Below are 22,393 nucleotides of genomic sequence, written 5' to 3' on the forward strand. Positions count from 1 at the left end.
ACTTCCATATTTATATATGTAACATATTTATAACACGCAGGTTCGATCATTTGTACAAATTGAAGTTTTATAGTTATATAAGTTATATTATATATATATATATATATATATTTATAATTTGTTTTTTTTTTTTGTATAAATTAAAGCCATATATCTTTCCTATCGATGTTTTTTTGTGGTAAAATAATTGTTACATCTTTTCAACTTTTTTGTAAGTATCTATATTTTTTTAAAAGTAGTAGTTAATTATTTAATTAACAATTTGTTTGGATAAAAATAATCTCTTCAACAAAGAAGTTTATCTTTTTTTTCTTTTATCACCACTAAGCAACCGTTGAAAACAATTTCTATAACAAATATACAATAAATGAAATATATTATATTTTCAATTCTTTTATTTTTTCAATTGTTTTTTTTTCATTTCTAATCAGTTAATCATTTAATTTTCTACCCCAATGTTATTAGTAACACAAAATTCTTGCGAGTTTTCGAACAAGAGTTATTTGAGGATTGGTTACAAACCTGATGCGTCTATTGTACAAATTCGATTCAAACTTCGCAAGTTTTTTTTTACATTCGGTGATGCACACTGCGATGCATTACAGTAGACTATTGATATACGAGTCGAAGAGAGTGAGAGACTCTTCTGAGACTTTTTATAAACATAAATCCTTAGATATAAACTAAAAGAGATTACAATATTGCGAGCTACGCAATTTGAGTGACTGCTCATGCGTTATAATGTGGAAAAAGACGAACAGAGTTAGTAAACATAATTGTAAAGGGAAAAAAACTTACCTATATCTACGATACTTACATCGAGTCTACTGTAACGCAGTATTCAGTGACAGTCTTCGACTTTTTTTTTTCTTTTTAACGATGCATTGTCAGTGAGAGAATATATGTTATATACGTATATGTATGGACGTAGTAAATTTGTTTTCTTTGTATCCGGTTATACTCAAGAGAAACGTTAAGTAAAATTCACGTATGTATGTATTGTAGTTTTCACCTCGTAATTGTAGCCTTTTTAATAAATTTTCGATCAGAACTCAACTTTCGAGAACAGAAAGAGAAAAAGAGAGAGAGAGAGTGAGAGAGACGCTTCTCATGTCAGTCACAACACTTTACTCTTGCAATTATTACTATACTATTCGTCTTCGGTATCGCCGTCGCTGCTGTAATCCTGCAGTGTGGGTGGTCTCGAAAAGGGCGCTTCGTTAGTTTGACTGCAACATCACAAAACAAAAAATTTGAAAGGTCAGACTGATTATAAAAGTTTTGATAAAATTGCGACAATTTTATTACTCATTTTCATATATCACAACTTTTAAGATATACATTAGCAATGTTGGAAGAAAAATTCATAGTAAAATTTGAAAAATAACTCACGCTAATCTACGATAGTGGTTCAACCATTCCTCCAGCATTTGCGCGACAAGCAGCGGTCTTTTGTGAAGCTTTTGTTGCGCTACGAGAATCCCACTCTCGGTCCTGCAAACGTCCAGCCACTCCTTGTAGATGGACTCCTCGCGGCCGATCTCTTCCGCCGTGAGAAAATGTATCGGCAGAAGCTTGTGCTCGCGATCCATCAGCGGCATGAAGGTCGTCTGCATCTGAATCTGTAACTGCTCGAGCGGGCTGTTGTTACCGCTCACACCGTGAGGCGCGATAGGCGGTATTCTGGACGACGCGTACGGCTCGATTGGCACTAGCGCCGTGAAGTGGCCGCGAGTGTAACCTAACGCGATCGGCGAACGGATGCAGAACGAAGGCTCCCATAAGAGCGGAAGATAAACACCCTCGAATCTCGCATAGCCTACAAAAAATGGCGGAATGTAGCGATTTTTATAATCCTAAAATAGAATCTTCTCGTTATATTAAAAAAAAAAAAAAAAACTTTTGATGTTAGATTTACCTATATCTTCACCGCGGAAACTTTTGACGTATTTAACTCCATAAACGATAATAGGTCGTCTTAAGATATGAGCGAGAGCAAAAACATGCAATTGTTCTAAGGCGCTGCCGGGCTGAGCTGCCGTCGCTAACAAACTCTCCCAGTCTTCTTGCCATTGCGTTTCTTCTAGAGTGAAATCTAACATCCTAGCCGCTTGCGAGGCTTCGTACTCTCTCCAACGAGGATAAAAGCTGTGAAACATACATATATATCTAATACAAGTGTATATTTACACATAAATATATTTTTTTGTCAGCCTTGATGAAAATGCGCTCACAATTGTCCCGCTTGCTGCAGAGTATCAGCGAGCGCCCTTCTTAGAGCGTTGTCTCTGTCGAAGACACCCCAAGTGGCCTGCATGGCGGAATCTAAGAGACAATCTCCCGCCGATCGGTTCCAGAGCGCGTGCAAACGACTGCCTAATCGTTCAGTAATTTCTAAAGACCAATTTAGAGCAGGCGGTTCCCCACCACCGCCTTCCAATTGCTGTTGAGCTTCCTTGTCTAACAATTCTTCCAGCATCTGTTTTTGCACAATACTAGGTAGATCCTCAACCTTCAAAATATATTCGACAATTTTACACACACACACACACACGCACACGTATAATTTGTAGATATCATTAAGTTTGAAACATCAAAAAAATAATAAGAACTTCTCGAGTTTTCTTACACAGACAAAATTCCCTGAGAATTTGTCATTTTTCCCAATATGGACATTCTAATTATTTGGATCTTAAATTGTAATGTACAATATATATGTTCAAATAACCTCAGCTGGCAGCGCGAAAGTAGTCATTTCGGTGACAAAATAACAAGGAAATGAGCCTTTGCGTAAGCGTATGCTATTGGTGACATGTCGGCGAATTTGAGCCGCGAGATCAGGCGCGACGTAACTCGGAACCCTCTTCACTCCCGAGCCCGAACCTTCGATTTGCGACAGCAATGTTGCCAAAATATCTTCCCTTTGAAACCTATCGAAAATCCAATCTTTTAGTATACAAAGAATCTTATATTTAGCTCTCCGCATTACCGATATTCAATTTCTCTACCTAATAGCCAGATGCACCAAAGTGTGTCCGACATCAAACGCGCTGCTTCTATTGAGAAGCAAAACCTCAGAATGCGTCAATTGACGGGCGGGATTGCCACCGCTTGCCAGATAAGCTTCAACAGGTGTGTTATCACCCTCGACGATACCGAGACAAGCGTTTAGCCAACACCAGTCGGTGTGGCGTCTCAGCTGTTTCAATCGACGCTCATAATCACAGTTATTCGGGGATTGAGGAGTTGATAAACTGTCGTTCCGGCTATCGGTATATCTATGTGAATTCCTGCAAAATTTCACAGATACGTGTTATTCTCAATATAAGATGTGTTTGGTTTGTCATAATCACTTAAAAATAGATTTACAAAATATATATTTACCTTCTTCCTATCGCTAAATTATCTTCCCTCTGTGTCTGATGAATATAAGGCGAAGTTTGATGCGGCGGTGACGGCATGCTTCTTTGACCGTGTTCTCTCTCGGGACTCGGTAAAATTATTCCCACATTTCCTTGCGTTCCTCTGTCTCTTCTATCTTTTTCCTTGAAATGGCCACACATGACACATTTGGTTGCTTTGGGCCAGTTCTCGTAAGTACATACGTGGCAGGACCATTTTTCTGGATGTATATTGTATTGTAATCTTTCGGGGTGAAGATTAATCGGCGAGGGGTTTAGTTGAGAATTTGAGCCCAAGTTCGGCGGACCGTCAGCCAGTCGCAGTGGCGCTAAATGTTCGTGCAAATTTGATGCCAGAGAGTTGACCAACTGATTACCCAACGGTTTCCGATTGCTACACTGAACGCAGCGCACTGTGTTTTGATAATTGAGATACGTACACATGTTGCAAGCCCATTTTCCTCCTGAAGGAAGATTCTGACTATAATTTTGGGAGATAAAATTATCTTGTGTGGAACTTATTTGCGGCACAGGACCAGAAGCCACATTGGACGAGCCTCTTTGAGGACTGGGATCACGAAGACGATAGATATCCTCGCCTAAAAGAGGTTTGGCGCCTCTACACATGGTGCACTTTAAGGAGGAGGGCCAATTCTCATAAGTGCAGTACTCGCAAGTCCATTTTTGCTCCGTTTCTTCAAGTCTACTGCTCATCTTCACTGAATGAAGATTAATGAGTGATTGGTTTTTGGTTCCTTTGCTGCAGAGAATGCAGTATTTGTTTTTTATAAGGCTGATGGTGTCTGGTTGAAAAGTGGCGCCAAAATATACACCGAGCATTAAATATTGTGATTATATTGTGAATCAAATTTTCTACACCTTGTCATGCATGGTCTGCTGGGAGATATGTGTGTGTGAAGTCAATTTGTGCTACATGATCAGCATTGTGTCTGATTGTAGTGAAGCAAAGTCACTAGAGATATGTCAATGTAAACATCTGTGAGGGAATCTGAAAAAAAAAAACAGCATATTTAGAAAAATCTATACACAAATTCAACACGAAGATAACTACATGTTCTTAAATATTTTTAAGAATATTTTTTTTTAATATAAGAAATATAGAATATTTTCAAATGTAAGCTTTTCTCCGTAAAGTTTAGGTTTAAAGACACACTTTTTCAGCACAAACATCAGCAAAAAATTTGTTTACTTAATCTCGCATCACCTAAACGCATTATTTAAACATCCGAAACCGAACTCAGTCAATTCTTTACATATTGCTAATCACAAAACACGCGACACCGCGTGACTCGACGGTGTTTGAGGTTCCGTGTCGACGCGCGTTCTCGTTCGAAATCTAACCTACCTACCTACCTGCTCCGGGCGCAAAATTTTCGCGACAAAAAAAATTCGACGAGCACGAGAAATCGCGAGTCTCGAAATCGAAGTCGCGCGTGTCCTTGGGGGACAGTCGAAGGAAACGTCAAAAAGAACGCAGCAAAATACTCCGAGCAAATATACCGTGAATAAATAATCCATCGGTCATTTCGGATTTACCTCGTCTGCTGGCAACAGAATCGTTGGAGGACCGCTGCTCTCTCTCTCTCCTCGAGAATCTCTCCCCGATTCCTCCGTTTGTCAAAAGTAACTATCACACTCGACTATCCTCCATAAGAAATCCTTGAAACTGACGATCCGGTCGACACGAGTGTTACTCATGCAGCAACGAGCACAAAGCTTTCAGACGCACCATTTGCGTTTGATGCAAATAGGTTAGCTCGCTCGCACGCACACACACACACACACGCACGCACACACATATGCGCCAAGCCACACGAATTTCGTACGCGAGACACAATTCGCGTACGGCAGCGGATTACTCCAAAAATCGCGCGGCACTTTCCTCTCCCACGAGATTGCTCAATGACGATGACCGTGACGGAGCATCGACGAACCGAGGAAGAGAGACGACGACGATGTTCTTCTCCGAAAATTAAAGGCACGAGAGAAACGCGAAGAAGTTGTCACCGATATGCGCGCGAAGATAATATCGCGCCGTTTTACACCGTGTTCTTATTCGACTCGTCGCGATGTTTGAAAACTCCGTTGCACGAAAGACGGGGGGGAACGACGACGACGACGACGGCGACGGCGACGGCGACGGCGACGACGGCGACGGCGACGGCGACGACGACGACAACGATCTCGCTTGTTACCTATGAAAGTAGGTTTTGACAGTCATCCGCAAACAGACGGACACCCAGTACTGCCAACCGCTCGGACTTGTTTTTACCGTTAGAAGATTATCAGCGTGCGAGAACGATTAATTTTATCCACATCCGTCGCGCGCCTAGGATCTGGAACGTAATGAACTTTGAATAATTTTTTTTTTTTTTTGCGTTCTTTTTCCACTCTCCACTCTCTGTAGAATTTTACGTCGAATCATCGACGGATTAACCTTTAAACTCGGTTTAAGCCGCTCGAAGCGCGCATGACGACTCTTTTTAAGTAATATTTAATTCTCTCCTTCCCTAGATTTCACGCGTTTTCATGATGACTCAATGCGTATAAATTCTCCTCGCGAATGTAAAATCCGAGCAATTTAAATGGCAAGAGATTTCAAGGTTTCGGTAAAACGACTTCGAACTGCGCACAATTTCGCGATTCTCGTCGTTGGGGAGAAGCACAAGGTAAAATCGCAGGGAAAAAAAATAAAAAAAAATAACAAGATTCGGATGTTCGATCAACCTTGATTAATTTAACCAATCAGATCGGACTGGATCGTTTGTACGATTGGTCGTTTCCGCGAAGTAATCAATTCGATTGAATTAGTCAAGAGTTGACCGAACTCTCATCCGTAACCCATCGTTTTTTTTTTTTATATTTGCACAGGTGTCACGAGGTGTTACCCCACTGTTGCCACCTGAGTTTTTGTTACATCACTGGAGATCGACCTAACCTCCAAATGTGTTATTTGCCTTTCCCGCGCTCGTATCCGCGTATTTCTCAAGGTTCTTGTTTTTGACGTGTGTGAGAGACAGAGAGAATGACGTTCGCAATGACAATCTGAAAAGTCGCTCTTAACATTCTCGACGTTTCACAACGAGAGAGACGTTTCGTTGTTGAAAACTCCGTCGTCGCACACGTCGTTGCTACTTTTGCCCGTTTCTTTAGTCGCACAATTTTTCAAAAACAAACGCTCACTAAACTAAACTCGCACGCCTCGCAGCTTTCAAGCTTCTTTCTGATGATTGTGCTTACTTTAATGAGATTAATTTTTCATCAAACAATTTATCACCTCTCCGAAAGGTAGCCGAGAGAGACTTCGTGGGAGACTCTCTCGCGCGCGAACAACAACAGTTTGTATAAAACTATATTTTTTTTTTTTTTTTTTTGTTTATAAATATCTCGGACCCGCGCTGCCAAATGCCTGGTCTAAACATTTATCCTTGACATTTCGTCACCGAGATCGCGAGATTTGTTTCCTACAAAAGGTATTGCGAAAGTCGAAACCAATTTTCTTCGCGCGTCGTTTGCGAGATACAGAGTTTGAATCTCGCTTTTTCGTCGCCGTTAATTCTTTTCAAGGTATTAAAAAAAAAAAAAAAAGATTTAGCGCGCAAAGACAAGGGAAAATAAAACAAGAAAATTCTATATTTAATTGTAGAAAATTTGCAATTGCACACGACGTGAGGATGAACGGATTAACAATTCGGGTGCTGTACGGAAGTGAGACCGGAACCGCTCAGGACGTCGCCGAGCAGATTTGGAAAAGCGCTAAAAGGTGTTGTTGCTTATCCTTTCTGGAAATCTTTTTTTTTTCTTCAGCAATCTGTTGCCTCGTAATAAATCTTTGCAACAAATATGAATATAAGTAAAGCCTAAATTTAAAATTGGAGAAAAACTACAAAAAAATTAAAACTTATCAAAACCCCTACAACTTTTGCAGAAAAAAATTGCTAAGCACCGTCTCGTCTCTGGATGATTACGACATTCAGAATCTGTTTACCGAACGATTGATTGTCTTTGTTGTGGCGACTACCGGACAAGGAGATCCTCCGGCTAACATGAAACAATTTTGGCGACATTTACTGCGCAAGAATCTTCCCTCGAATATGCTCCGAAATTTGCGATACGGCGTGCTTGGTCTGGGCGATAGTTCCTACTCGAAATTCAACTTTGCCGCGAAAAAATTGAACAAACGCCTGTTACAATTAGGCGGCGAGGAATTGTTGCCCATCGGGCTTGCCGACGATCAACACAACTTGGGAATCGACGCCGTCGTTGATCCGTGGGTCAGAAAATTGTGGGAAGAAATTGCGAGCGTTTTCCACATTTCTGTGGAAGATAAAATCGACGAAGAAAATTCGACGATCGAGAGATACGATGTTACGATAATAAAACCGGATCAGTCGAAAAACATTGAACGATCAATAAACAGTCGATTTCAATCGAATGCGAGTAACATCTACGCGCAAGAGATGAATGTAAACAGCGCGGTTGGAATAGGAACGGTAGTGGAAAATGTACGAACCACTTCGGACGATCATTTTCAAGATGTCAGATTGATAAAGATCGAAGCGAACGATATTAAATACGATCCCGGAGACGTTATCTACGTCAGACCGAAGAACTCCGCGGACCAAGTCGAACGTTTCTTCGATATACTTCACGAGCACAACATAAAATTGTTTCCCGACACGATGGTACAAGTGTCGGAGAAGGAAATAAAGGTTCCGTTGGTTTTGACGCGAAATTTATCTTTGGGAGAGATAGTTGAACAATATTGGGATCTGAATTTTAAACCGCGAAGATCCACGATGCACACCTTGTCTCTTATCAGTGAAAATGAATTGGAGAGAGAAAAGTTACGCGAGTTCTCCGCTCCCGAGGGTCAAGAGGAACTTTATGATTACATAAACAGACCGAAAAGAAACATCCTGGAAGTTCTCGCGGACTTTCCTCACACCACCAGTAAAATGAACATCAATCTGCTGTTCGAGATCATGTCTCCCATAAAACCGCGTCCTTACAGCATCGCGTCTTGCTCAAAGGCCACCCCGAATAACGTTCAAATTTTGGTGGCGGTGGTCAAATTTAAGACTAGACTGATGGAACCGCGATTCGGTTTGTGTTCGAAGTGGCTGGCGAGTCTGAAAACTAACGACAAAGTAATATTTTGGTTACAAAAAGGAACTTTTCGGTTTCAAATCAATAAACCGATGATTTTGATAGGTCCCGGAACCGGAGTAGCTCCGTTTCGATCCTTACTCCTGGACATGACAATGGAAAAAGAGGATTTAAAGGAGTGTATTCTCTTTTTTGGATGCAGAAACAAAGACAAGGATTATCACTGCAGGGAAGACTTCGAACGTCTGTCAAGGGAAAATAATCTGAAAGTGTTCTGCGCGTTTTCCAGGGATCAAGATCACAAGATGTAAGTCTCACTCGATTAATATGATAAAAACGAATAAATAAAACAATTAAAAAAGATTTAAAAAACTCGCATTACCATCTTTTCAGATATGTGCAACACGTTATTCGTCAGAACGGAGAACTGTGCTGGCAATTTTTGCAAAACAGCGGAAGCATTTATTTAGCGGGAAGTTCGAAAAACATGCCAGACAATGTGCGCGATGAGTTTGTCAATTTGGCGAAGGAGATCGGCAAAATGACAAATGAAGAGGCCGAAATCTTCATCAAGCAATTGGAAAAAAACAATCGATATCAAACGGAAACTTGGAGTTAACAACACTTTCTTATAGTCAAAAGAATGTTGATAAAATATATATATACATTTTCAACAAGATATAAATACGAAAGTACAGACATTGATCAAAATTTGTATTGTTTTTATTTTGTAAATTATATGTAGAAAAATATACATACACAACACATTGGGATGTGTCTGTTGAGCAGATTTTGGAATAACGTCGACTTCCTGGTCATCGTGTAAATCTTTCGAACTCGCATCTTTCGCACGTTCAAGATTTCTTTACTTTCTCTTTGCCTTTATCGACGTTGTTCAATAGAAAATAATAATAATACAGTATCCAGCAATAACTTACACCAATCGCGCAGTATATGGAGGTATACGCTAACGGGAAGAACGGCAGTGTATCGCCAAAGAGGAACTTGTGGGACAATCCGTCGTATAACATAATCAACGGTAGTGATATGACATACAGCGCTTCGTGTAAGCGCAACAGATGGTTGTGACAATTGTTAAATACCAAATACGACGAAAACTCATGTACCAATAACATCAGTAATCGTAATGGAAATAAGTTAAAGGGATGGAGTAGTGGCATAAGACCGGTGAATCTAGCATTGCTTAAAATTAGGAATATTCTTCATCTATTGCTGCGAGGACACTAGAAAAGATTGATATATTTGTACACACGCACTCAGTTTCAAGACTTCAAATGTAAATGACACAACACATTGGGATGTGTCTGTTGAGCAGATTTTGGAATAACGCTGACTTCCTGGTCATCGTGTAAATCTTTCGAACTCTCATCTTTTGCACGTTCAAGATTTCTTTACTTTCTCTTTGCTTTTATCGACGTTGTTCGATAGAAAATAATAATAATACAGTATCCAGCAATAACTTACACCAATCGCGCAATATATGGAGGTACACGCTAACGGTAAAAACGGCAGTTTATCGCCAAAGAGGAACTTGTGGAATCCGTCGTATAACACAATCAACGGTAGTGATATCACATACAGCGCTTCGTGTAAGCGCAACAGATGGTTGTGACAATTACTCAACACCAAATACGACGAAAACTCATGTACCAGTAACATCAGTAATCGTAATGGAAATAAGTTAAAGGGATGGAGTAGTGGCATAAGACCCGTGAATCCAGCATTGCTTAAAATTAGGAATATTCGTGCATCTTCCTCATCTATTGCTGCGAGGACACTAGAAAAAATTGATATATTTTTACACACTCAGTTTTAAGAGACTTCAAATGTGAATGTACATTACAAAGTAACAGGAAACAAATTCTCTATGGGACGCAGTTTAGTTTTACTTACGACAAAGGAATGATCGCAGTTAATATCGCTTTCTCGTGCACGTGCCAGCCAAACATGAACGAGCTCAAAGCACAGAGCACTATGCATCTGATGAAACATTTCGAGTTCGCGTACGACTTTTTACGAAGTATGCACCATAATGCAGGCTACAAAATATTCAGTCAACATATATAATAACAGAAAAAAAATATATAAACTTATATTTAAAAAAATAAAAATTATTATATAAATGTCATATAAAACTTACAACAATTGCCAGAAAAATTAGACCAAATGTAACAACAGGAGTTGGAGTGGGCAATATAAGAAAACTTTGTTCCTGTACCAGACCGCCTGTCATTACTGCGGATTTGGCACCTTTTAACCATCCTAAACGTCGCCATAATACAGTCAATATTTTTTCTACACCAATATACAGAGCCCAACAATTTGCCGCCCAGTAAGAATGCACCAATCCTCTTTTAAATGGAAACAAACGGGACATGACCTGAAAGAGACAAGATTTAAAAATACAAGATTTGCAAACTGTTATGTTAGTTTTCATTATGTACAACTGTATACGTTTTAGAAGTTCGGAGAAATATTTTACCTGCGGTAACTGATTTATAAAAGGACCAAAAGATACAACCAATACCATCAGAACAACAAATGCAAGTGCAAATAACCGTTTGAAGAATTTGCCGCTGTTCAGACAATACGATCTCAACAGCCACACAATGTAAGCTGGCGCTATATACAAGTACAGATGTTTTAAGTTAAGTAAAATTGCAAACCACATTGCGCCCTTCAACACAGACATCTGGAAACACACGTATATATTGTAATTCTTTTTACTGTAACTTTTTGTACTTTTTATTGTAATTTTTTTTAGATAAATTCCGAAAATATATTTTGTAGAATATATACCTCCTTATCAATCTTTGAAACATTTGCCATTGACACCAACAAAATGCCTAGCAAAAATCCGTTATATTGAAAATGTATGTGGTCAACTATCAACAGACCTATGTTGCACAATGACAGAAACAGAAAAATTTGATAACTGATCTCAGATTTGCAAAATGTTTTACTTGCTCTGCAAAAAAATAAATATTTGTTCACAAAACAATATGTACTTGTTTTGAAAAAAAGTAATTTTTGCTTTAATTCGCAATTGTTTCACCGAAGATTTTTACTTAGAAGCAATTTGTAAAAGTTTAAGTACAAAATCTACTTGCTCTCTGACTCCATATGCCAACATCAGATCAGCAAACATAACAGTAGCTCTTTGAAAGTGTACAGTGGCTGGTGATGCAAAATTTAAATTTTCTACTTTAACCATCTCTGGATCAAAAAACACAGCTATCTGGCTGAGACAATACTCAAACCAGGCGAACAAAGGTGGATAATCGAGAGTCCATTGCGAGTGAGCGTTCACGTACCATTCCTTTATAGGCAGACTGTGTGTAATAGCCAACCAATTGCGATGTACTTCAAAATCTGTGGAATAACTTGAGGGAGAAAAAACACGTTCAGAAAATATTATACTGATTAAAATACATAAATGTTGCTCAAAGATAAAGTTTGCAAACGAACTTTAAGAAGATTGTACTTACTAAGCAGGTATCAAGAATATCTTAATGCAAGTAACCAAAAGAAAAGTTCGCCAAAGCACACCGTCTATGGCAGAGACAAACGTTTCAGGAACAACTTTTTCAATGTCCTGTTTTTTTTGCGTTTTTTCTAATTTATTTTTCTTCTTGGCGGTCATATTGCACACAGTTCCAGTAAATAACCAAATATCAGCGTATTACAGAGAAACCTAACCTAACTTAACCCGAGAATGATTACACCGGCACGTTGCAATTATGGCCTGTTCTACAATACAGTCGTAAGCTGTAAGTCGTAAGAAATTGACCAATCACAATCAACTATTTTTCTGTAATTGGTCTGTGATTGCTCAATTTCTTACGACTTACAGCTTACGACAGTATTGTAGAACAGGCTTATCGAAATATCGAATCGACCTCGCGTCGAATTGACATAGCACGAAACAGAACCAATAATCACACGGTAAGATAACATTTTTACTCACCGAGTTGAGTTTGTGTATTGTGTAGTTAGAAGTTGTCTAGTTAGAAGAGCTGTAACGGTGGTGACGAAAACCCCGCCGCAGAGAGTTTGTCGGCTCGTCGACCTGCTGAACTTCTAACCTCTGCAATCTTGCGCAATCTAACCTTACACATATCGTGCGGTACAGAAACATGGTACGGCCGATTGTGTGTTACGTCTCGAAGTGCTTCCCGAATTTTCGAATTTAGCTCGACTCGGTTAAACGTGGGTTTTTATTTCTCTTTTGGCGCGCCAGTTTTTAGCGGTCAAAAGCGAACGTTGAGATTGATGGACATTGGCACGTGATTTTTTTTCTCACTACGAACCACCCGTTGGACGTTCCATTAACGTCGATCGCCGTAACAATGTTTTGAAAAAAAAAAAAAAAAAAAATAAGTTGCTCTTCAAAAGTCAAGCAAAGAGACAGGAATCATTGAAAGTTTGTAAGGTTAGGAGTTTTTGTTTCTTTTCGAGTTGTATATTTTGTGTTGCACACGTCCTTTAATTAACCTACCTCCTACCTCTGACCTCTTATCTTATCTTATCGAAAACAACTTTCCCACAAATTCCGATTCTTCGATTTATCATAGTAGGACTTTATCTGAATTATACTCGTGTATGTCAGCAATTTGATTTGTAATTTGAGAAATTACACGTTTTATTTAATATAGAATAACGCCAAAAGTTATATATTTTTTAAATTGAATTAAAATTAAGTTTCACATTCCTCGTGAACTCTCGATTTTATTAATTTAGAGAGACATTATTATTAGATAAATGACTAATAAAGTTACAAGAAGTTCATTATTAGTTTTTAAGTAAAAGTAATTACAACAATGAACTTCAATATTAATTGTGTTAATATTTATTTTTTACAATTGCAGCAAAGCACAAATACGGACAAATTTTTGTATTGATAAATGAACTGAGGATTTATATTAATTATCAAAAATAAGAGTAATTACTTGACAGAGATTTTTATCTTGTATAAAGAAAACAGAAAACCACAAACATGGCAGGCACATACACAAAGAAAGAGTTTGGTGTAGGGCCAGAAGAACAGACCCTGCTGAAGGATTCCAATGGAACTCGCATAGTGCCTGTGAAAGGTAAAATAAGACTGAAGCATATCCCTTCCTGTATCTGCTATCATGGCAACGAAAGACCAGTAGCTTTCTTGTGTGCGTGTGTATGTGTGTGGAATTCCTTTTTCTTCCTTTTATCTTTAGTATATATACCTGCCCAAACCAGTCCTCAGAGAAAAGTCCCATGGAAATATCCTTGATATTGGCAGTGTAACTGTGTGAGGTGATTTTTAATGTTTGTTCTCATTTTATATACTATATAATTTTAATAATTTGTCATTTTTATGTGATTTATATGTTGTAATGTTATATAATTATATTTGTTGTGTACATATGATATAATTGTAGTATGAATTATATATCTCACAAATTATATATTTTGTTACTTTTATTATTTTTTACTTATACTGAGAAACTTGATACTTGCAAGCAATACGTAATGTAAAACAGTACAGAAATCGTTTTCGTATAAATCTCTAATTTTTTAGGATCAGAACCTGTACGTCTTTCACCGGGATGGGAAGGTACAGGTAGGCCGGACGACGAATTGAATTTTAAAGGTGTTACAATGGATCAAGCCGATCTTGAATTAAATCCTCCTAGAGATAGGTAGCGCGTTCGTTCATATAAAATTACAAATGCCAATTTGAATTTGATTACATTGCACGTACATATGCGTTTTGTGTTTTAGATTAAATTTAGTATTTTGCATACTGGTACTTCATGGAATTGGTGCCTTGATGCCATGGAATATGTTCATAACAGCTAAAAATGTAAGGAGACAATTTATACTTTAATATAATATAATATATACAACAGTATATATGTTATATATACATGTTACACTTTTTTACAGTATTTTGTCAGTTATAAATTATCTAAGGATTACACTGGTATAGATACAAATTATGCGACAAATTTTCTTTCATATTTGGGATTTGCGTCGCAAATTCCGAATTTGTTTTTTAATTGGCTGAATATATTTTTGCAATTGGGGTATGTATGTTTTCTATACGATTTATAACTTTGCTTATATATGTATAAAATTGTGAAGTGACTTGTATCTGTAGTATCATCAACGTTTGACAGCAGATTGCTGACCATTTGAATAATATATAGTATAATAACAAAATAATTTATAACAGTACATATAACTTGCTGAAAAAGTGTTTATGAATTGTTTTTAGAGGCAACTTGACAACACGTATAGTATGGAGTATTTTCGTGTTGGTCTTGGTATTTGTTTTTACTGTTGTTTTGGCAATGACCGACAGTTCTGGTTGGCCCGGAGTATTCTTCTGGGTTACTATGATATCCGTAGTTATATTAAACAGTGAGTAATGTGTGCTATATAAATGTGATTTTATTACTAAATAAACTATAAGTTCAAAAGTTATTTATTATTTTATTATAAAATTATTTTCATGTTATTAGTCATTATTTATTTTAAATTATTTATAAAATCAAGTACATGATTATTTGAGATTACACAATTGAATATAAAATTGTATGATTTAGCTGCCAATGGAATTTATCAAAATTCAGTGTTTGGTATGGCGGCAAAATTACCCAGCAAATACACAGGCGCTGTTATCTTGGGCTCGGTAAATAATAACATCGATTTAATTCAATGATTTATTGTATAAACATTTAGTTATTTTTCGTCGTGTATTATTTCCAGAATATTAGTGGAACTATTACAGCTGTAATAAATTTTCTTGCTCAAATAATGTCACCGAACGCGCGCACCGCTGCAATATATTACTTCATCACGGCTTTGTTCATCCTTCTGGCTTGCTTTGATACGTATTTTGCACTTCCGATTAATGTAAGATATATATATATATAAAGATTTATATATACTTTGTCATATATTGTGTTGTATACTTTTCTCTACATTAATTATTTATGTAAAACATTTTCTACTGTTAAATTGCAGAGGTTTTATCGATATCACGAACTACTTTATCAGAAAGAAATGAAGAAAAGACAGTTGGAAAACAGTTCAAGAGGAAATCACAGACCGCCCTACTGGACGGTATTCAAAGGATGTTTTCCGCAATGTTTCAATACATTTTTGATCTTTTTTGTGACTCTAGCACTTTTCCCGGCCGTTCAATCTGACATACAGTCTTCAGATATAAATTTTATAATAACATCCGAACATTATAGCAGTGTTATGTGCTTTCTGACATTTAACATTACTGCCATGCTCGGAAGTTCACTTGCGTCGCTGGTTCAGTGGGTATGTAAATTTTTATAACTATATATACATAACAATATTTGACATTTTAAGATATCCTACACACCTCATTTTGCATATTTGGGCCATATGTAAGAATTATTATTGATCTTTTTATACACAGCCCAGCAAGAAATATCTGATCATTCCTGTAATTCTGCGTCTCGCTTACATACCGTTGTTCTTATTATGCAATTATCAACCAGCTCGTACGGAAAGAATATTGCCAGTATATATAGATAATGATTGGATATTCTGGATCGTTGCCATTACAATGGGCTTTAGTAGTGGCTACTTGTCATCGTTATCGATGATGTACTGTCCAAGGTAGGTGATATAAACTTACTTTGATAAAATTTTATTTGAATCGAAATAGTTTGCTAGATAAATTTGTGAGACAAGGCTTTTACCACGCAGTATTTTTTTTCTTCTGCATCAATTAATTTAAAAAAAAAAATTACAAAATCTATGAAAAGAGAGAGGAAATTATTACAATTTATTGTGGATTATAATTTATACACATTTAATACATACTTTATTCAGAATGGTGGATTCGCAATACGCATCGACGGCCGGTATGTTCGGAGCGGCTTCCTTGATCACAGGAATTTTCACAGGAATTTTGTTCTCAATGGTGATGCCGAGTGTCGTGGCCACTGTGACGTTTTGAAAATAATTTTGTCTCGAAATGCTCGCAATTACTCAGGAGTTAGAAAAAAAATTGACATAGATAACACGCACTGTTTAAAAAAAATCTCAAAAATGTGTCCACAAAAAAGAAAATGTATTTCAGACGTTCTTGAGATGTTTTTTAAACGCGCATTAAACGCTGAGTGTTTGTCTCTCACAGTTACATACAAACAACTATTACGACAAACAAAAAATGCAACAGTTATTCTTGTCTTTTGACGAGGTAACAATCGGAAAAAAAAAAAAAAAAAAAAACAAATGATATTTCAGGAAAGAAACGACAGCTGTTTCAGCACAAATAAGAGTAACGTTTTGGAAAGTGTTTACTTATACATAAGTTAAATCTTCATACATATATATATATATATATATATAAAATTATACAACTCTTTAGATAACAGAATTAATTATAACGCGAAGCAAGCTTTTAATTTAAGATAAGAACCTTTCGAAGTGAGGTGTGTTTTTCATAAGCGTGTGACATAACATTTTTATTGATGAGTTTTCACACCCTGTTAATAGTTAATTACGAACGTAAAAGTAGTTTTACGAACGTAAGTTATATGTTACATACATAAGATCATGTGAAGTGCATTAATACCACAGGATGATTTACAACAGATCTGAGCGATGTAACTTTCCTTGAGAAACTTGAAAACTTTCACATAAATTAAACGGTAATTTTACTATTTTTTCTGCTTTTTTTTTAGATTTAAATGACGCAAAAAGTTTACATGAAAAAGTTTCATATTTCATCTTGGAGAAAAGTACATTACATTGTATTACATCGCTAGTCTGTGCTGAAAAAAATACTGAAATCCATGGTTTTACGAGGATTAGAAAAACTAATTCTCTATTATTAATGCCCCTATATGATACCGGACCAATAAGCCTTAAAGTTATAAAAAGAAGAACTATACGGCGCTCCAGTTTTTACATTGTTCAAACAGAGACCATTAAGTCTCGATAGAGATTTAATGAAACAAGTATATTTAGAGATTGATATATTTAAATTGTTCCTGAATTTTGTTTTCTTTACTGATTAAGTTTAAAATACAGAATTATATCATTGGGTTCTTTAATATTTTCACGTGCTTAAAGACGTGATAAAAAAATTATATCTTCTTAAATAAGTATTTCTATACGTTACAATTTTATATAGACTACATAATATTTACGCCTTTACGTTGCCATATTTACATTTTTCTACAGAAGCAACAAACAAAAGCTAGTTGGGTTGTAATTTAATTTAATATACTGGTCAAATACTAAGTAAGTATAATTAAAACACAAATAATTATACTTTACTATATATATACATATAAAACTGAAATTTATTATCAGTTCTCGAACTATGCGATTGAAATGTTTATAATAAAATTAAGGCCAACACATTGATTGATTGCAAAGTAATACAAAATAAAAACCTAGTACAGTGGCCTTTTTTTCTTACAATTTGATGAGGATCTGACATATAAAATCTTTTTCTCAAATCTTTATATTTATGTGTTTTGCAATTAACTACTAAATCGTGTATTAATGTTTTTATGGTTGTTTATTTAGCATTTTTAGAAAATAACAGTGTGGATATTTGAAATATTAGTTTTTTAATTTTATCAAAATGTGTTCAAGTAAATAAACTTTCCGTAATAAGTACTTTATAAGTGTTTTTTTATGATACTTGAAATAAATTATTAATACATAAGACTGCAATGAATTATTCCGAGAAAAGAAAGAGTTCTCCTTTTATGCGTAGAAGGAAAAACTTTCATCCTCTCTCTCGCAGAAACGATTCATTGTTCTCTTGTGTACACACTATATATATTCCTCGTCACATATGCATTTTATAATTACTCTACTGTAAACCTCTCTATAACTCTCATCTCATTATCTCAATTAATGGATTATAAGGGTAATCAATCATCATCTCTCTTGTATCGGTTCTCGATTTAACTACTAATGATCGATGAACGTAAACAGTTACATTATAAACGCATTTGAAGTAAAAGGAACATTCTCGAGAGAATTTTGACTCTTTGTTATACAGTGTTTTTTTTTTTAGATTACAAGCAGATGTTTTTTTCGCAGAATCACAAAGTATATGTTTTAGATAGAACTTTTTGCTTAGATCATTATCTCATTAAAGTGACAAAAGCAAAGATACATTGTAAATTTTGGATTCTTACAAAGACAATCTCTCCTCCGTGTAAAGCAGTGCAGACAATAAAAATACTAGAAGAAATTCGATAAATAATTCGAGTGGGAACTTCATGGAATTTCGAGAACAGAAAAGACACGATAGATTTAAAATGGAATATTTTTGTATGGATTTTCTCAGTCATACGAGTACATTTTTATTCGATGTAATTGTTTTGCGTATATCGCACCGTTTAGATTGTATAAAAACTCTACCTTCGTTATAAAATCTTTTATGCAATATATATATATATATATGTATATATATATACGTATATATATATATGTGTATATATACATGTATATATATATATATATATGTATGTGTGTATATATATATATATACATACACGGTTTGAACGCACATATTTTACATTTCTACATAAAAATGATACATCTCTTGAAACAAGGTCGCGAATATTTAAGTAATTGTTATTTTCGTGCGAAGAGCTTTATCATTTCTATGTAAAATGAACGGGCATAAATATATCACACAAGTATGCATACAAAATACAGGGTGTCTATAAGTAATTGCAGACTTCTCTGAATTACACGTGTTTTTAATCTTGTCTATATTAATATTTTCGAAATAAAAAAAAAAGTTATAGCAAAACTTGTTTAATACTTCTCTCGTTCGTTAAAAGTCTATCTAGCTGCAATTTCTGTCACTTCTGCAGTCTTATATTTATAAGTGCATACTTTCATATTTGTATTTAACATCAATTCGTCAATTTGACATATGCAAATCGACGAATTTTCCCTCCATACTATTCACAAATTTTATACGAACAAAGAAATCACGAATAATGTTCGCGAATCGCGCACAGAGTCTGTTGCTAGCTTTATAAATAAGTAGATTTAGAGAGAGACACTGTTTTCAAATCGTTCACACAATAATATGCTTATTGTAGAAAAGTTGTTAAATAAAATAATTATAAATTTAACCCATTTATAGAATTTACATATATACTTCAAGCTTACATTTAAAGAGCTCCCATATTTTGTTACACAGTTTTAATTTTTAATACTTACGTACAAAGTATTAAAAAAAAAATTAAAAAATTATATATATATATGTATATTTACACACAATTCTTATTGAAAAAGTTTTATTCTGGTTACATACATTTACCCTTTCATTTAAAATGGTCTACTATAACTTAAGTAACTTGAAAAAAACTTGATTTTCTAAAATTTACAATTAGATATATTGAGGTTATATATATAAATAAGTTGTAATTGGGATGATCTTTTAAAATAGATGTTATTTCGTTCCCTTAATACGAGTAGATTATACAAGTATTATTAAGTAACAGAGAGATTTAGAATAGATAGAGAGAAGATCGTGAGCATATTTAGCACATATAGTACACCAATCTTCATGAGTTCGGTTTCGCAAGAGGTAAAATCTCTTTTTTCCGAGATTTCACCCTCTCGCGGAACCGATTTTATGAAAAATGATGCACAACGTCTTTATATATATTACGTCAGTATAAAAGTTTACATAACGTAAACCTTCTCAATTTTTTTATACGGAAATACTTCTTTGGTCTTTGGGCAGATCACTGTGCCGTTGTTTTCTTGAGCCATTTTGTCTAACGCCTGTAACAAAAAAAAAAAATGAAAATAATTGAATAATTGAATAAATTACTTTATTATTCCGTACTCGTAGTACGAGGACCACTATATTTTATGTAATTAATGGATTTGCTTACTTCCTCGCCATATACATATCCGTTAGGCATCATCATCGGCTGATTATGTTCATTTAGTGGTTTTCCGCTTATGCTACAAAAGAGCCGTGACTGCGAACAATGAGCAAACGGCAGCGGTGCGGCTAGTTTGTTCAATGCTTCATTACAAACTGGACAATTAGGATTTCGACCCTCAATACTTGCGCTATAACATCGAGGAGTCTTGAGAGCCGATAATCCAGCTTGTAAAGTCACCGTAAATACGCTCTGGCTAGCCAATTGAAATAATCTGTAATTTTCATGGCGAAACGTTTCAATCAGCTTGTCCCACCTGCGAGCAATCAATATAATTAGAACACATGTTCGCAAAAATAGTAAATTTATAAATAAATAAATAATAATTTACAAACCTATTTTCATCCAGGAGATCTTTATAAGGACTTAAATACGCGTGTGCTGGAAAGGCTAACTGGCCCATGCAACACTGAATCTCCTGCAATTGATAGTCATCGTAGTTGGAAAAATATTTTCGAGCATGTTTCACAGCATCGAGCCGTCTGTCGGATCGCACTAGTTCAATAAATTCCTGTACACGTAAATTAAATTCCATTGTGCTACCGAGTTTTCTCAACTTAGAGCGATTGTCGTGGCACCAACCAATACATCTTGAAGTTTCATGATTAGCCAAAGATTTCTCTACCTCTCTTGATACCATAAAAACATCTAAAACAAATGTCAATAGATTTATAATATATATTTACAAAATATATAAAATTTTTATATGTATAGAAAATATTATAAGATATTGCAAAAAGATATTTATGTAAAAGAAAGATTTTATAAATATTATATCAAACAAAATACCGATATTTGTTAAATCTCTGAGTTCACTGCTATCTGCTAACTTGGTCGCTGTTTTATAATATCCTTTGCGTAGGAAATAGTCTACTAGCATTCTATCTAATCTCTGTCTTCTCCACTGATTAACAGCACTTGGAGAAGAGTTTGCGTGTTCCTTTAAATGATCCAATCTTCTTTTGCACACCATCCCGGCTTGTAACTCTTCCGCAATGGATTCCTGAGCTTTACGTTTTAAAACTTGAAGCCTGGCGACCACACCACCAAGCAGTTTGCTTATTTCTCCAGTTTCTACATAAGACTCGTCAGTTTTCAGACTTTTTTCAAGTTCATTAGATACTGCTTGAACATAAGAAACTTCTCGGTCCAAGGTTTTTTGTGTGGAGCGAAATTTTTTGTTTAAAAGTTCATATGGTACCTGAAAAGTGAATTATTGGGAAATGCAAATCATATCAAGCACATAAAAATCGATCGTGATAAGTTTCTCATCCTTCTCTCTCTCTCTCTCTCTCTCTCTTTTCTCTGCGCTGGAAAATGACAAAAGAGAACTATACAAAGAGAAAAAAATGGATATTTACCTTTAGCGTAGGGTGTTCAAGGCTCTTCACATCTGTCATGATGATTTGGTTAAATGGACGAGATTTACGATGATGAGCGTACAGAGACAACGACGTAGGATACAACGCGAGACCGCTGATATTTACGTCAATTTAATTATTGCGCAGTAATATGCCATTTATGTGTTTTAAAACATGAAGCGTGAATAGAAAAAAGCAATGATAACAAAGTTCAAAGAGAATTCACGCGACGTTTTGTGAGGCACATTACTTTTTATTCACTCTGGTTCACTTTTCAGTCATATCAGTTTGTTTATGCATGATTTTCAAGGTGTTTAGTCTTGCCGGAGTAACGTAGATGGCACCATCGTTGACAATAGTGTGTAATTCAAAATCAATTCTAAACAAATATACAAGTCCCTGTTTAATGAGCTGCACACATACGAGCGTAATACGAGAGAGATGTCCTTTAATTTTCTGAAAATTTAGAAAAGAACGATTAGTAAGTTATAATAAAAAATAAGAAGAGAGAGAG

The 22,393-nt window shown here is 35.7% G+C and overlaps 5 protein-coding genes across 11 annotated transcripts; 2 read left to right on the top strand and 3 right to left on the bottom strand.

Annotated features, from left to right (window-relative positions):
- Nucleotides 1-250: 250 nt before the first annotated feature.
- On the bottom strand, nucleotides 251-6,735 carry LOC109855093 (ubiquitin thioesterase trabid-like). Of its 2 annotated transcripts, none has more exons than XM_020428933.1 (8): nucleotides 6,663-6,735; nucleotides 3,385-4,410; nucleotides 3,009-3,290; nucleotides 2,729-2,930; nucleotides 2,235-2,512; nucleotides 1,919-2,148; nucleotides 1,393-1,819; nucleotides 251-1,229 (listed from the first exon to the last, which is right to left on the bottom strand). In XM_020428933.1, exons 2-8 carry the CDS (start codon nucleotides 4,239-4,241, stop codon nucleotides 1,151-1,153), a joined length of 2,355 nt encoding a protein of 784 aa, XP_020284522.1. In that variant the 5' UTR covers nucleotides 4,242-4,410; nucleotides 6,663-6,735; the 3' UTR covers nucleotides 251-1,150. The 2 variants fall into 2 exon arrangements, with proteins under 2 accessions (XP_020284522.1, XP_020284521.1); XM_020428932.1 differs by lacking the exon at nucleotides 6,663-6,735 and adding an exon at nucleotides 4,959-5,551.
- LOC109855094 (NADPH-dependent diflavin oxidoreductase 1) lies at nucleotides 5,600-9,164 on the top strand. 3 transcript variants are annotated; one of them, XM_020428936.1, is made up of 5 exons: nucleotides 5,600-5,765; nucleotides 5,937-6,091; nucleotides 7,069-7,185; nucleotides 7,351-8,838; nucleotides 8,925-9,164. In XM_020428936.1, the coding sequence occupies exons 3-5, from the start codon at nucleotides 7,097-7,099 to the stop codon at nucleotides 9,148-9,150; spliced, it is 1,803 nt and encodes a 600-aa protein (XP_020284525.1). In that variant the 5' UTR covers nucleotides 5,600-5,765; nucleotides 5,937-6,091; nucleotides 7,069-7,096; the 3' UTR covers nucleotides 9,151-9,164. The 3 variants fall into 3 exon arrangements, with proteins under 3 accessions (XP_020284525.1, XP_020284526.1, XP_020284524.1); XM_020428937.1 differs by lacking the exon at nucleotides 5,937-6,091; XM_020428935.1 differs by lacking the exons at nucleotides 5,600-5,765; nucleotides 5,937-6,091 and adding an exon at nucleotides 6,899-6,989.
- A 74-nt stretch (nucleotides 9,165-9,238) lies between these two features.
- Nucleotides 9,239-12,463, bottom strand: LOC109855095 (probable dolichyl pyrophosphate Glc1Man9GlcNAc2 alpha-1,3-glucosyltransferase). The gene is made up of 9 exons (XM_020428938.1): nucleotides 12,404-12,463; nucleotides 12,041-12,302; nucleotides 11,663-11,935; nucleotides 11,352-11,520; nucleotides 11,035-11,244; nucleotides 10,693-10,932; nucleotides 10,446-10,591; nucleotides 10,270-10,329; nucleotides 9,239-9,725 (listed from the first exon to the last, which is right to left on the bottom strand). Exons 2-9 carry the CDS (start codon nucleotides 12,193-12,195, stop codon nucleotides 9,386-9,388), a joined length of 1,593 nt encoding a protein of 530 aa, XP_020284527.1. The 5' UTR covers nucleotides 12,196-12,302; nucleotides 12,404-12,463; the 3' UTR covers nucleotides 9,239-9,385.
- Nucleotides 12,464-12,552: 89 nt separating this feature from the next.
- LOC109855096 (equilibrative nucleoside transporter 1) lies at nucleotides 12,553-18,209 on the top strand. 4 transcript variants are annotated; one of them, XM_020428939.1, is made up of 11 exons: nucleotides 12,553-12,984; nucleotides 13,421-13,645; nucleotides 14,110-14,230; nucleotides 14,313-14,394; nucleotides 14,478-14,617; nucleotides 14,809-14,954; nucleotides 15,140-15,225; nucleotides 15,303-15,449; nucleotides 15,561-15,866; nucleotides 15,988-16,190; nucleotides 16,407-18,209. In XM_020428939.1, the coding sequence occupies exons 2-11, from the start codon at nucleotides 13,549-13,551 to the stop codon at nucleotides 16,531-16,533; spliced, it is 1,455 nt and encodes a 484-aa protein (XP_020284528.1). In that variant the 5' UTR covers nucleotides 12,553-12,984; nucleotides 13,421-13,548; the 3' UTR covers nucleotides 16,534-18,209. The 4 variants fall into 4 exon arrangements, with proteins under 4 accessions (XP_020284528.1, XP_020284529.1, XP_020284530.1 ...); XM_020428940.1 differs by having other exon boundaries at nucleotides 12,553-12,691; XM_020428941.1 differs by lacking the exon at nucleotides 12,553-12,984 and adding an exon at nucleotides 13,009-13,152.
- A 1,112-nt stretch (nucleotides 18,210-19,321) lies between these two features.
- On the bottom strand, nucleotides 19,322-22,335 carry LOC109855083 (macrophage erythroblast attacher). The gene is made up of 5 exons (XM_020428921.1): nucleotides 21,880-22,335; nucleotides 21,308-21,719; nucleotides 20,854-21,166; nucleotides 20,465-20,774; nucleotides 19,322-20,351 (listed from the first exon to the last, which is right to left on the bottom strand). The coding sequence occupies exons 1-5, from the start codon at nucleotides 21,916-21,918 to the stop codon at nucleotides 20,250-20,252; spliced, it is 1,176 nt and encodes a 391-aa protein (XP_020284510.1). The 5' UTR covers nucleotides 21,919-22,335; the 3' UTR covers nucleotides 19,322-20,249.
- Nucleotides 22,336-22,393: the final 58 nt, after the last annotated feature.

This window comes from Pseudomyrmex gracilis, unplaced genomic scaffold, assembly GCF_002006095.1.
Source record: "Pseudomyrmex gracilis isolate BER0280 unplaced genomic scaffold, ASM200609v1 scaffold_80, whole genome shotgun sequence".
NCBI classification, from domain to species: Eukaryota; Metazoa; Arthropoda; class Insecta; order Hymenoptera; family Formicidae; genus Pseudomyrmex; species Pseudomyrmex gracilis.

Coding starts and splice junctions, on each gene's coding strand:
- LOC109855093 (XM_020428933.1), bottom strand. CDS start 4,241: ATGCTCGGTGTATATTTTGGCGCCACTTTTCAACCAGACACCATCAGC. Junction 3,291..3,384: donor AATTTAGCGATAGGAAGAAG/GTAAATATATAT, acceptor GAAATTTTGCAG/GAATTCACATAGATATACCG. Junction 2,149..2,234: donor CTGCAGCAAGCGGGACAATT/GTGAGCGCATTT, acceptor TATGTTTCACAG/CTTTTATCCTCGTTGGAGAG.
- LOC109855094 (XM_020428936.1), top strand. CDS start 7,097: ATGAACGGATTAACAATTCGGGTGCTGTACGGAAGTGAGACCGGAACC. Junction 7,186..7,350: donor ATTTGGAAAAGCGCTAAAAG/GTGTTGTTGCTT, acceptor CAACTTTTGCAG/AAAAAAATTGCTAAGCACCG. Junction 8,839..8,924: donor AGGGATCAAGATCACAAGAT/GTAAGTCTCACT, acceptor CCATCTTTTCAG/ATATGTGCAACACGTTATTC.
- LOC109855095 (XM_020428938.1), bottom strand. CDS start 12,195: ATGACCGCCAAGAAGAAAAATAAATTAGAAAAAACGCAAAAAAAACAG. Junction 11,936..12,040: donor ATATTCTTGATACCTGCTTA/GTAAGTACAATC, acceptor TTCTCCCTCAAG/TTATTCCACAGATTTTGAAG. Junction 10,933..11,034: donor TTATAAATCAGTTACCGCAG/GTAAAATATTTC, acceptor TGTCTCTTTCAG/GTCATGTCCCGTTTGTTTCC.
- LOC109855096 (XM_020428939.1), top strand. CDS start 13,549: ATGGCAGGCACATACACAAAGAAAGAGTTTGGTGTAGGGCCAGAAGAA. Junction 15,226..15,302: donor GCGCTGTTATCTTGGGCTCG/GTAAATAATAAC, acceptor TATTATTTCCAG/AATATTAGTGGAACTATTAC. Junction 16,191..16,406: donor TCGATGATGTACTGTCCAAG/GTAGGTGATATA, acceptor TACTTTATTCAG/AATGGTGGATTCGCAATACG.
- LOC109855083 (XM_020428921.1), bottom strand. CDS start 21,918: ATGACAGATGTGAAGAGCCTTGAACACCCTACGCTAAAG. Junction 21,167..21,307: donor CAGAGATTTAACAAATATCG/GTATTTTGTTTG, acceptor CATTTGTTTTAG/ATGTTTTTATGGTATCAAGA. Junction 20,352..20,464: donor GATATGTATATGGCGAGGAA/GTAAGCAAATCC, acceptor TTTTTGTTACAG/GCGTTAGACAAAATGGCTCA.